Source organism: Strix aluco, chromosome 5 (genome assembly GCF_031877795.1).
Source record: "Strix aluco isolate bStrAlu1 chromosome 5, bStrAlu1.hap1, whole genome shotgun sequence".
In the NCBI taxonomy this organism is placed as follows: Eukaryota; Metazoa; Chordata; class Aves; order Strigiformes; family Strigidae; genus Strix; species Strix aluco.
Window position 1 is genome coordinate 23,797,211 of NC_133935.1, and position 14,233 is coordinate 23,811,443.

Genomic DNA, 14,233 nt, shown 5'->3' on the forward strand with positions numbered 1-14,233 from the left:
TGCCACTGTTAGGCAAATACATTTCAGTGCATACATGAAAAACTAAAATCTTAAGACATCAGCACTTTCTGTTCACTGCTAATAGTTCAAAAAATTATGTCTCAATGGAAGACTACACCTTGAACCTATTCACAAAAGGAATGTATTAGAAACAGAGCTAGGAGTACTTGCTTTAGTCAAGTGCAGCCCCCTCCAACTCCATCATGTTAAATGATCTCCCTAATAGTAATGTGCAAGTGTTAAATACTCACAATAAGCAGACCTCTAATGAGTAAATATATAGCCTTCTGGGGAGGCAACAAGGATCATTTGTTCAGACTGAAATACCCTAGTAACTAAGATAGAGGACAGTCAAGAGTGTGAACATCAACTTACTGCAGGCTTATAGTAATATTTCTTTTCTGCCTGCTCATAAACCAAGCCTGAGATCCCTTGTGCTTGACAGAAAATCATAAATGCATCATAGAACTTGAATAATGAAATAATAATAATAAAGTAAAAAAATAAAAACCTTACCTGAAAATATCTGGATTGCATACATGCTCTGGATCCAGTGCTTCTCCCTGCATGAACTCATAGCACAGGCCATTATTGAAAGTACAGTATAGTTGAGGGGCACAGCCATGAGCCTGCAACACACGGAAACTCTTCACCTCCTCATCTCGATCTACTAAGAGCTCTGTCTTATTTCCATAGATCCTAACTAGAACGACATCATCTGTTATGTCACCCACATAGCAGCCAATTAATTTATTGGTGATTCCATCGGTGAACAGCTGAAAAGTAAAAACAATACATAAACAACTCAGATCTGCATCTGCATTTTCGATGTGCAGGAAAGCATGCAGGGTTATTCTTTAGTTCACAAAACACAAATGTTTATTAGATTGAGCATTAACAAAAGAAATCTTTAAGATACTGGAAAATCGTGAAGAAAATTGCAAGGATTTTTGCCAGTTACACATGAAAAAAGAAGAAAATATGAAAACATGCTCCAGTGAACTACAGAAATACTACATTTAAGTGGCAATAACTGAAAGCTCAATAATGTAAAATGAGTTTCCACATAACCACTCTGAAAATGGATTGAAGTGGCCGAAATCAAAGCTCCAACAAGGCAGCAATCCTAAACCAGTAAAAAAACCAGCCATGAATACAGGTAGCATGAAAACAAAAACAATTCTGATGCACTTCAGAATTTCAGTATTTGCTGATCAGTGCACAACTAGTAAAAGATACTGCTGAAGTTCTAAACTATTCCTTTTAAAAAGCAAAATTCAGGTCAGAAACAGTTCACGTTTGGTGGTTATCACTTCCCACTAGCCTTGAGGTTTTACTGATTGAGAAGAATTCCTAAAGTCACTTTGGCTCCTCTGCAACTTTGAGGCAGTACATAAAATTCAAGACCCTAGCCTTTAGCATCAAGTACCGTTCCAAATTTAAAAGTTTCTCACAAGACCCACTATCCTCCTATTTTATTTCGTAACTGGTACATACCATTTTAAGTATTTAAAAAGCATTTTAAGTCCTTATCATTAAGGTGTATAGAAACGCAATTTTTAAATCCCTGCAATTTACTGGACTTTGACCAGCCTAGTCAGTGATGCCCGAACTGAAGCAAATAACTTTCTACCAAAGAAAGAGCATTATTTGAGCATTATGTTTACCTCTAATGACACTCTACTCACTGCATTTCAAATGATGGAGGTATGGATACTTTCAAGTCCCCAGCTATGGAAAGGGGGGAGGGGAGGGAGGTGGACCAAAAGGAAAAAAAAAGAAACCACTCCTTAACTGCTGCTTCTCCTTTCAGATTTGATGACGACTAAAATAGTCATACAGGCTGAACTCTGGCAGATTAGACCCTCAGTTACTGGGCTGCCTGTCACAGTTGCATGTAGTCAAGCATTTAAAATCCTGCTCAATACCTGCAAGAGTAACACAGCAGTTCTTAATCTCCTCCTACAATCCAGGAGTTTTACAGCTCAGAAAACAGATGTTTGGCACTTGCAAACTCTTTGCACTCCCAGCTCAGACTGAACGCTTAAGAACTTGCTAGATGAACACTACCCATGTTAACTCTCTTAGGCAACTGACTGAAGGACAAACCATTAACATTCTCAGGTGACAAGCAACATCACAAGCAAGAACACCAATGTTTTTTCATAACTACTGAATAGTCTCCTGCAGTCTTCAACATAAAATTTATAAAGTCAAGGTTTGTACAGCAACTGTAATTTATATTCAAGTATACTTTTTTTTTGTGTTTACACTCATGCCTCTTCTCCCACTGTTGCCCCCAAAACCCTCATTAAAACTGAATTAAACAAGAAGAAACTCTCCCACAAAGCACATAACCTCCTTTCAGGACCTTCTACTAAAACAAGCAAGCAGCCAGAAGTAGCTTCAAGTTGGTTAGCATACACAGTTTTCCCTTGGGTGGACATCCTTCAAGTTTAACTTAACACCTTTCTTTAGTAAGTGCTTTCATCATTAATTCTCATTCTGCCATATGTACAAGAGACAAATGGAAGTATGGTCTGATCATCCTTATTAGAACTTTTCCGAACTATGCAGGTCCTTGAAGCTGCAAGCAGCTTTTATTTAAAGGCAACCTGAAGACCCTGGATAGACATTTTTAATTCCTAATTGTAATAGAACTTGGAAAAATCAGCTGAAAAATTAAACTTGTTTATCAGAATTACAATACTTAGTGTTCAATGACAACAGTTTGAATTCTTTATTTACTGATGTCCATTCATGCATCCTCCCACATGTCTTCTCCCTCAAGCCCTAGACCCAGAACAAAAATACTGACAAATGGAGCAGCCTGTTGCATTTCAGATCTTACACTAAACCTTAATATTTAAAGAAAAAGTACTTTTATTAAAAATACACACCAACAACAGGCAACTTCTCTTCAGGTATCATCATTCCTCAGAATCTTGGACAGTTTGGGTGTTGGGTTTTTTTTTTGTTGTGGAATTTGGGTTTTTTGGTTTGTGGTTTTTTTAAAGCAAAATGCAATTCAGAAACTTTGACTTTTTTTTTTTTTTTCTCCTCCAAGAGGCAGCCTTTATTTTGAAAAGTAGCATCATTCAAACACAAGTGACAGCTTATTTCCAACTCTCAGGGGTTTAGAGAAATCAAGCCTTAGGAGCAGTTTTTCTAATTCCTGAAGAAAAAATTCTGAAGTTGGGTCAAGTCTCCCCATTTAGGAAAAGACTAGACTTTCACAGTGGAAGATGCTGTGTTTTAGGTATTATACCTTGCTTTCCTCAGCACCCCTATGCAATGAGGTAAACTCAACAATAAATGCAGAAAAGGACTGGGGAAGCTTTAGTTATCACAAATAACAACAAATAGCTCAGTTCCCAAGGAAAGATGCAGAATAGCAGAGGATACAAAGGTACTCCATTTTCTTAAACAGTTACAAACACTCAATCTGCAGAAGTAGGTTCAGCAAATCGTATACCTCTCATCTACACAAGGTAACCACAAATTCAAATAAACCTGCTTATAAAGCATCCTTGATTGACTCAAAATTAAAACTTCACAATTTATGGACATATCTTATTACTAGCTATTATTTTAATCACCCAGAACAGGTGACAAGTAATGAAAAATCTTAAATAGTCTTCATAGCAACTAAATGTTACAAAGTTAATCAGTGCAACTAAGGAAACTATACTGTTTAGCACCATAGACACTGGTTTTCACATTGAAAAGAATACCACTATCCTATTCTTTTGCTTGATACTTATGTAGATGTAAGTTTTCTCTGTGTACATAAGCATATTGTTGCAACAATGCACATGCTGTATCAAGAGAAGGATGATGTACTTGAGCAGTTACCTAATTTGAACATGCAGTACTTAAATGCATTTCAAGTAAGGTTTGTAAGTCACAAATTACACCTTTATATTATAATGTATTCATTCACTACCTTCCCCCTTGTAAGTGTATTGTCAGAGAACTATTTACATCAGAAGGGACCTCCTGTGATCATCTAATTCAATCTCTGCTCAAATAGGACCAACTAGAACTAATTGCCCAGGACAGTATCTAGTGAAATCTCCAGAAATTCTGGAGACTTTACAACCTGTTTGGGCAACCTGTTTCAGTGTTTGACCACTCTCACAGTAAAAAAAAAAGTGTTTTCTTGGGTTCAAGTAGAATTACACGTGTGTTTTATTTTGCGCCCATTGCCTTGCCTGGCACTGGGCACAGAGAAGAGTCTGGCTCCCTCTTCATTCCCTCCCAGCAGGTATTTACAAATATTTATAAGATCCCTACAAGCCCTCTTTTTTCCAGGTCAAACAATGCCAGCCTCTCCTCATATGAAAGATGCTCCAGTCCCTCAGTCATCTTCATGGCCCTTTGCTGGACTTGCTCCAGTAAGCACATACCTTTATCATACTGGGGAGCGGAGAACAGGACACAGGACTAATACGGCTAATCAATATAGAAGTACTGATTCTCATACATTTTAACATTGAAAAACAATTTACTCATTTAAAAGTTTAAAAAGCACTTTTGCAGAAGTGATTTGTGTTAAGCTGTCAATCAAGTTTAAAAGTATCTTGTCTGCTATACTTAAATGAAAACTTATGGCATGTAGCACTAGAAAAAGCTCTTACCCTGTCATTGCAGGGCCAAAAGAAAAGTGAAAGTTCTGTTGAACTAAGAAAGATCAAAAACATTAAGTATAAAATTCACTACTCCCTCTGAAGGAAAAGTCTATTGTCTTTATCAAATGGCAATGGCGACAAACAAAATAGGCAGTAATTCCTAACATACAAGAGCACTACTTCAAATCACTGGAACCTGTGCTAGCATTTTTTACCGCTTATAAAGTAATCATTTAAAGAAGCTTGCCTTTCTCTCCATACAAAATTGTACTAAGACAAAGCTCTAAAGTAATCGGAAATAGCAATATGACAAAAACCAAGACATTAAGTAGTGATGATGCAAAGAAACAGTAAGAATTTGACTTGCTTATGCTGTTGAACAGAAGCTTCTAGCCACTGTACAGCTTTTGTCATACTGCACAGGTCTACTATCCCTTTAAAACAGGTCTCATTAATGTTAATAAAAAGAAGTCTACAACAAGGAAATTGGACTCGCTCAACTGATAATTTAGATGCTAACAAAAATTAGAGTTCCTATTTGTAACATGCTGCTATAAGTAATTATTACACCAAGGAACATTTTAGCTATTGCCTCTTAAAAAGGCAGAAGGGTTTGCTTACTCTTCTAATAACATTATTCAGAGTAGACATTTTCCATATTCCATCATGAGAAAACATCTAATGTTTTCTACCAGCAAAAGAAAATAATACTTCATTCTTTTATTCAGAAAGCCTTTACTGTAGCACTTAAAGAACCAGCTTAGAATGCCTTGTCTGAAACGTAACCTGAGATGTAGCAGAGCAAAATAGGAGTTCTATAACAAAAGCATCAGTTGAGCAGCATAAACAGAGAATGGACTCTGATGACACAGATAAGTCAGTAAACTCTCAAGACCATATGGAGGAAGATGGAAGAATCTACAGAATGTTGCGAATGACAGGTAGACAATTCTGGAAATAAATAAAAAAACACAGAGACCCAACAGAAGTCAAGAACATGATGTAATGCATAAAAAAATCCAGCAGCAAGATTCCGGTACTCTTGTAATCTGCAAAAATTTAATTATTGCAATATGTGCTTATCACATTTCTGAAGTAGTAGTTACACTGGCCCACAATCCAGTCTGAAACCTAGCTTGAAGTCAAGGCTTTCTAGCTCTTGGGAACAAATCAAAACTGTTTACTGAAATGCTGAGTGAAAGTGAGAAAGCTACAAATAAGCCTGAGTTACTCAAATGCAGTCTCAGAAAGCAGCACATGGTAGAAACAAGACAGGCCAAGTGAGTCCAGGAAGAGCAGAGAAAACTCAACCAAGACATGAAGCATCTTTGAGACAGTTTATCCTTTTCTTATTAGCAATGATCAGGTTATTAGATTCCTGAAAAGGGCATGTGATGGATATGTTCCCATCTCATAAGCAGGTAGTTCAATAAAAGCTTATATCTGATCCTATTGTTCCAGGTGTTCAAAAGAATGAGAACAAAATTACCATCACATGTAACAAGAATGAACAGGCAGAAATAGCATCACAGGACAAAGTAGAAAGCACTTATCACTCACTTATCACTCACAGAAGAGATGTAAAACCAAGCAGATTTTTTCCTTCTAAACTTATTACATCTATAAGAGAAGAAATACAGAAAGCAGTATTGTACTGCTGTAGAAACAGAACAGTGAAGTTTCAACATAAGTAAGTAGGGACTGCACACCAAAATCTCCAGAACAGAATAGACTTTTAATACGTGTTTCTTTAATGCTCACAAAACTTCAAGTTTATATTGTAAGATGTAAATTCATTTTTTCTGGAAAAATATAGTCTATCTGGCACACCTACAAGTATCTATCCTACAAGTATCTATCGAGAATTTAATTTCTTGAAACAAGGCTAGTTATTTCTCCATCTTTCTGTAGCTATTTATAAAAGGACAAAGTACAACTACTGGAAAATGCAGGCCTTTGGTAAATTCTCATGTTCAGCATACCTTATGAGAAATATCATTCAAAGGTCTCCAGGCTCTGGAGCCATATCCTGTAGATCATTATGATCAGCAGGTGAAAGCCACTGTCTACAGGATTTTGGTGGCCACATGATCACAAAGACCACCATTTGGTGTTAAAAAGTACCAAAGTTAGCAGGGAGCCAGTAAGTTAATGGCACCACTCTACAGTAAGTTTGGCCACAGGCTGAACTAACAGTTTTCTACTGAACTCTTGGGGTGCTCTGCCCTGACAGCAGCATAGAGACAGCAATACCACCACTACCTATGCTATATAATATCACTTAAGCATTTTTTTGGCTACCAAGCAATCAATTCTGCAGTCCCAAGGAAGAACTCAGTGACCATGGTGTGTGGTTTGTTTATTTCTTAAGGTCTTAACTGAAGTTTCACATCCTCCATATTCTCCATATAAACACCATTTAAAATTACATTCAATAGTCTATTATAAAATGCTACAGATATGTCACCCCTTGCAAGGACTGGTTCTGATCTAAATGTGTGACAAGATGAAAAAGCTTTTTTTTGTTTATGTCAGAAGAAAACCCCAAAGAGAAATTACATCTTTTTCATCTTGTTTCTGAAGAACATTCTCCTACCCGAAAACAGTCAACATCAGGTAACTAGTTAAGACTTTTAAAGGGGTAAATTGTTTTAGATCTTTTTACAGATTTTGTGATACTGATGAAAACACTGATAAACAAAAAAAAAACCTAAATCTAACAATAAAATCTTAGATTTCTTTTCTAACTCGAAGAATTAATTTCCTGCTCCTCCCCCTGGAAAATGTTGACATGAAATGGCCATGTAACTGTTGGGGGAGGGGGGAACTAAAACATCTTAGATGGCTACCTTTCTTTCCAATGTTAGAAGTTCACAGCATAAGTTATAGGCCATTACATAGCCAGACCCAAGCTGTGCATAAGCAAATATGGGTTCTCTGTAATTAGAAGCAGAGTGATCAATACAAACACACCTATATCACCCACAACTGGACTACATCATGCACTGTGATGTGGCACATCAATTACAGAAAACATCACCATATGCAGGATTGCTCCCCCACCCATTGATACCACAAAACCCCTTTACAACAAAGGACTGAGATTATCAAGCTTCATGAGAAGTTTAATAACAATGGAGAAACCAACCCAGCCTCAAATGACATCTAATACTGCCTACATTTCTCACTTACTGTGACACTGCATTCAAGGCACACCTCAAATTACAGTTTTTCCACAACACATCAGCAATGCAGCCCATTCTGCAACTCTTTACTTTTCTAATCCTTTCCTTCACTCATCACTTCTCTGTTTAGAGATCTCACCGCTTCATGATGTTAATCTGTGAACTCAGTCCTCTTTACAAAGCAACTACTTTCACACTTCTGAAGAGCACCACATCCCAAAAACAGCTAAGCAATAAAAAAACCTCTTGAAAAATGTAATGACACTGAGATACAAAATAAAAAGTTTAGTTTTCTTTCACAGAGACTATATTTTCTGTTACCATTCAATTATTTCAATGCTTTACATCCCACACAATCTGTTTAAATAAACTGTGAAATACTTTAACTCGTTCAGAAATCTGAACCTAATCATAGTTTGTTGTAAAGAAAATACCAAGTACGACACAAACAAAGAAATTAGAACAGCAGCCAGAAAATACTGCCTGAAAACCTACTGAGCGCAAGTCAGGAAGAAAAAGCAAAGACACAGGGAGAAAAGTTGACCTGGTATGTAAAAAAACCCAAGGGGGGTGGGTTTGTTTTGCTGGTGAAAGAAAAATTCTTTATAAGCATGGCTCTGTCTTGTATGTTCGTATTTCATAGCTAGAGAAATCAATTTTTGGAAAGATTTATAAAATGCTGCAGTAGTAAAGTCATGCAAAGTGTTAATAAACGCAAAGGCACGTACATCTTGCCGACAAAGACACAGTACCAGAAAACAAGCAAGCTCTGATTATTTCAGAGAATAAAAAAACCCCAAACTTAATCACACTTAGGAGATGATTGGGGGGGGGGGGGGGGGGGGGGGCCGGGTACACTGTACTCTTGAAGAATTTGATTGCCTTTGCAAAACTGATCTTTTTTTTGTTCATCTCTCCTCAGGTTTGGGCCAAGACAAGAGTGCTGTTTGCTAGCATATCATTTTTATCATTCTCTGAATGATTTTGCAGCTGAATTTTTTTTCACACACAAGATATCATGCTTGTCTATCCAAATTGTGTAAATTAACACTATTAATATTTAGCCTTTTCAGCAGTAAAAAACAAGCAGCCTTTATTATTAATGTTAAGGATTACTTTAGAATTTAAAGAAACACAGACTGTTTTCTCCTGCACCATAACATTACACTGCAAAGAGGTAATTATGTATTAACCTGCTGAATCCTTCATTATGACCAGACCTGTAAGATGTAGATAATGTAGGTCACAGGATAAAAGAATCCCGAATCTGCACTTAATGAAACGTACTGTAACCAAACACCGACCCTCCTTCAAATACTAGCACAAATGGATCTCCATAAAAGCAAACCAGAAAATTCTTAAGGTGGGCAACAGATTCCAAACCACAATTGTGTTTTTACATTAGGAAGGGTGATGCAACCTTTTTAAGACAAAAGGTTCAAAACAATTAAGCTTCTCCATTTCAGTAAAGAACTGTCCAGAATATAAAAATTGAAATGCCCACTGTCACAGTTCAAGCTGCTTACTAACTCAAAACAGGGTTTCATTGAGTTTTGAAGAGCATTTTTGTTTATGAAATAAAAAAAGCCCTGTTTCTCATGTTCACCACAGCCAATTTCTGAATTTAGCAAGTAGCGAGCTTTTCAGCAGGAAGTTGGAAGACAGGCCTCCAGAGAGCCCTTCCAACCTGAACTACTCTCCAGTATTATTACTAAAATCAGCTGTTACAGAATCAAAAACGACTACTGCAAAAAAGCAGAGATTTGTTTTAATGGCGCAGCTTTGTATTACTGTAAAGCAGAGAAAGCAAACCCCAGAAATTTAAGAGCTAGAAAATATAACACCCAGTTCTAGGCAGCTCCTAGTACATTCTCAGATGACAACTGCACAAAGTATCTACATGAAGATCAGGAAAATTTTGTCTCTCCTTACCAATGTAAATTTGTACTGTTCTGTAGTGATAACATTCACGTATAACTTGAGATAGAGGAGATACATTACAGGAGAGCTGCTTGTGATTCAGCAAATAATTGGAAAGGTTATGGATTCTACAGACTTTCTAATAAATAATGCAATAAAAAAGCAATTTAAGCACTGAAGATTTAAATTACTTTCATCCTCTGTCCTACCACTTATGTTCTATGCTATGATACAAAATAATTAAAGAAGTTAAAATATATTCATCATTTTAGATACCTGTAAATCTCACAGAAAGTGAGGATTAAGCATTAACATTTTCTAGCTACACTGTTTCAAAATTGTTTAGCTGACTAGACAATTTGACACAACTAAATTTTTGAAAGAGAAGTTAATTAATTTTTTTAAGTCAAACTCTGGACTCTTCAATTTCCTGCTAATTGTTTTGAGCCAAGAAGTACTAAGAGCAAAGGTAGCTAACAACAGAGTTCAACAGAGGAAGTAGCAGTTCCTTCGACCTGTCAATGGTTTGTGCACTTCGCTATCATGTAGCTGTTTCAGATCAGTCAAGCATATTTTCCATACAATACATGATTTTCATTTTCATCTCCCTCATAAATACATGCCCTTCTAATGAGGGGACTATAAAGCAGACCTTCACTCCCCCTTCTTAAAAGCAGTAATCTTTCAGCATCTTACTGTATGTGATGCATTTGTAACAGACTGCAGCAGCAATGATGGCAATACAACTAGTTTCAAATCACACGCATTCTTGCTTGTTTTGTACACACAGCAGTTTAAACACAGAGTAAAGAGTTAAAAATAAAAGGCCACTGAAGAGCTTCATGAATAGGATGTTCTCCTGCTGTTCAAAAGAAGCAAAAGGAAAAAGAGTGAGTTGGAAAGTTTTGGTCGTAAAAGTAACTTCGTTGAAACAAAACTCTGACAATTTTTAGACAGGACCTCTAGCCACAGACGGTAGTCTATTACTTCACTATTGCATGACCAGTCAAATGAGTCCCTGTTCCACACCGACAGTACTGGTGGGTTTTATTCTGTTAATTTCTTCTTCCGAAGAGGGAGGAAGGAAGCAGCATTTTTTTTTCCTTAAAACTACCAGAACTTTCCCAAAATGTTACTGTCATCCCACCTTAAGAAAACGTTTTGATTTCATTTATGAGCATTCCTGCATGAAAGAAAGAAAAATAACCTGTTGAGAATCACCCTCATCAGAGAACTAGAAGAACATAAACATGTTTAACTTTAGATAGTTCTGCAAGGAGTTGGACTTGATGATCCTTATGGGTCCCTTCCAACTCGAGATATTCTATGAACTCTGTTTAGTATTACATGTTGTAAAGCTATTTTCATTGCACCTCAAGATGTTGGGGCTGTGCTTAACTTGTGGCTACTGCCATCAAAGAAATTACCTAGAAAAGCATCATTAGCTTTATTATCATACTAACTGGACTGGCATGCACCAAGTTTCTTTTTCTACCAAGAAACTTCACAAAATTTCAGTCAATTTGTGTACTATTACCTCAATGTGCTCAGTTTTTCTATACAGATTAGTTCCAGCAGCTCTCTTCAGAGGAACTTCACTAACATAAGTCATTTGCACATATTAATACCTGCTGAATATCACAGTTTAACAGCATGTAATAAAACACTCAACTAAACACAGGCTGCAACTGAACTGCTATTTTAGCTAGGTAAATTGACCGAAGGCTTGTACGGGGCCAGGTTAAGTATATTCTGGAAGCACAAAAGCAGCCAATCCTCCAGCAGATGACTCGTCATAAATACGAACGATTGCTCACCTAGAGAACACCAGAGACTGAGCGGGGAGAGCTGTGCCTTGCAAACCAGGACGTTAACGGGGCTGATACTTATCGAGATACCGTCAGCCTAAAACTGATCCCCGCAGCGAATCCAAGGCATGTGTTTATTTATTACGTGGGAAGGAGGGGAGGGGGGCACGCCAAGGGCCCCACCGCCGATGGCACCCGGGCGAGCGCCCCAGCCCCGCGCGGCGGCCCGGCGCCGTTACCTCAGGGCCGCCCCGCCCCGCTCCGCGCACGGCGGCAGCCGGCCGCCCCCTCCTCCCTGGGCCGGCTGCCTTTCCTCTTCCCCGGAGAGGGGTGAAGTTCCCCACGCGTAACGAACACGCCCTGCTCAGCACCGACCCGGCGCGGGCGAAGCTCACGGGGGCCCTTCCCCTTCCCCCCGCCGACGCCGCAGCCCTCGGCCCCCGGGCCAGCAGCGGGTGCCGTGCGTGCGGCGGTGCCGCCTGCCCAGCGCGGGGAGAAGAGCTGCTGCCCTCCGCTAACGGGGGGAGCCAAGTTTCAGCGGGGAGGGCACGAAGGGAGGAAGAGGAAAGCGAGTAAAGGGGAAGGAGCGGGTGGGGGGGGGGGTGTGCGGGGCGGGGCCGGGGATGCTGCCGCGCTGACACGCCTCGCCGCCAGACTGCTTGGCAAATGGGGCTCAGCGCAGGGGGCTGCGTGTGGAGAGCGAGGGGGAGGGGAAGGAAGCGAGGCGGCAGCTCCCCTGCACAATGGCCGCTCGCCCTCCCCCCTTCCTTCCTTCCTCTCCGCCTTCCCTCCCTCCCCAAGCTCAGGCTGCCGCATCCCCCGCCGGGGACCCGCGCGCAGGCCCCGCGACACGCCCGGCCTCCCCCGTACCTGCAGCGTCACCTCCTCGGGTCTCCAGTGGGGCCGCAGGCGGCGCAGGAGCTGCAGGGCGCCCGGGCGGTAGCCGGGCCCCTCCCGCTCGCTGACAGTGATGTCCAGCTTGGGCACCTCCGGGGAGCCGGGCGGGACGTGGATGTAGTTGGACATGGTGGCGGGCGGGAGGCAGCACGGGGCGACAAAGGTAGGCGACTCTCGCTGACGTCTCCTCCGTGGCGGAGCCGGCAACTGAGGGGGAAATTTCCACTTCGGCTCTCGATAAAGCGGCTCCACCTCCCCCGACTGCGGCGCGGAGCAGCCTGGGAGAGGGCGGGGCCTGCTGCGCCCCGCCCACCGCCTCCCCGGCGCCCCTCACCTGCCCGCCCGCCCGCAGCACCCCCCCCCCCCGGCCCGCCGCTCCGAGGCAGCCGGCGGGGTGATTAACAAAAGCTCCTCGTGGCTGCGGAGGGGGAGCGGCGCCCAACCGGGCGAGCGGGGCCTGAAGGAATGCAGCCGGCAGCTGCCGCCGCGGCGTCCAGGCAATTGTCGGGCGGATGGCTGACTTTAATCGGGCTTTGAGTTACCTGCCGTAGTTAATTTTTGTCTTTAGTTTCTGCGCCAGCCTTCGTCACACCCCCTTTTGCTTCCGCCGTTCCCCTGCGGGGTGTACACCTGCTAACCACCTAGCCCCGCATCCCAGTTCCACCCAGTGGTAGTTTGATACCATTTGTGGTCCCTTAGGGCACTGAGAAAGTATCACGCTACCCGCCCGCTCGACTTTAAACATCTTCATAAAGATCATCCTTCTCATGAACAGAACAGAGCAGTTACGTTGGGTTTTTTTTTCCTGTTTTATGCTGAAAATCTTGCTGCCTTGGGAGTTACTTTCAGCCCGAAAAAAAAAAAAAAAAAAAAAAGAGCCCAGACTATACCACAGCATTTTACCAATCAAGAAAAGAAAAAAAATTACCCTGTCCTTTTTAGAAATATTTTGATGCTACCCCAAACGTTCCTACAAGTACCTGCCTCCTGTCTGTGATCTTCCCATGCAGGAAACGCTTTAGACTCAAGAAGTTCCTCTGTTATAAACCAAGTTTATCAAGTTAGCCTAAGACACAAGAACTACACAGAATTATGGCCAGTCTCTTCCCTTGAAAGTTGTTACTCTAACTAGACCCAGGTCAGAGGAAAGGGGCATAATTTACGCTCAAAATGAGCAATGCCATGAGGAAAACAGCTAGTTCTACAGGTTTAGTCCTCATTAATTTCATACACATTCCTCTCCAAAAGTGCAGTGCATGAGTAACCTTTCCACTGTGTTATCCACGACCATCTACTTGTAAACGTGTCCTGTGTTTTACCAAGAATTGCTGTCGTCACTGAAGGGTTTTGCAAGACCTCACTATATATGTGCATTATCACTTTTATTGCTATTATTTCTGTTGAACATCTCACATCCCAATATTTCTTCTTTGTTCACTCACCTGTATGCCTTTCCCCTCAGATAGGATTAAACATTTGGAATAGTCTGTCAACAATTTTTCAAGTAATTTCCTTCTTAAGTCTTTTTTCTCTCATTCCTCATGAACATTAATCTTATCATTCTCTTCCGTCTAAACTTTGGTTCAGACCCAGTGTTTAAAATCCTTAGAGCCAGGAATCTATCATTGTTCAATAAATAAAATTTCCTTCTGTCGTATTTTAAACTAAAATGTAATGTTTATGGGTTGGTATTATTAGTGTAAACATGTTATTCTATATTAATAGCCTTTTTCTATCGAGGATTAAAAGGGTAAGAATATAGGGGTCTGAATCAAATTTCAAATGTCATAGA

General features: G+C 40.5%; 1 protein-coding gene across 2 annotated transcripts in view; it reads right to left on the reverse strand.

The window, feature by feature from the left end:
• ETNK1 (ethanolamine kinase 1) overlaps positions 1-12,688 on the reverse strand; it is a 33,995-nt gene extending 21,307 nt beyond the window's left edge. Inside the window, exons 1-2 of one of the 2 annotated variants that reach the window (XM_074826391.1) lie at positions 12,415-12,688; positions 517-629 (exon numbers count right to left, since the gene is read on the reverse strand). In XM_074826391.1, coding sequence (XP_074682492.1) covers positions 517-629; positions 12,415-12,570 — 269 coding nt within the window. In that variant the 5' untranslated portion in view covers positions 12,571-12,688. Of the gene's footprint in view, positions 1-516; positions 777-12,414 lie in introns of both variants that reach the window. The other variant, XM_074826390.1, reaches the window with a different exon arrangement.
• Between the last annotated feature and the right edge of the window lie 1,545 nt (positions 12,689-14,233).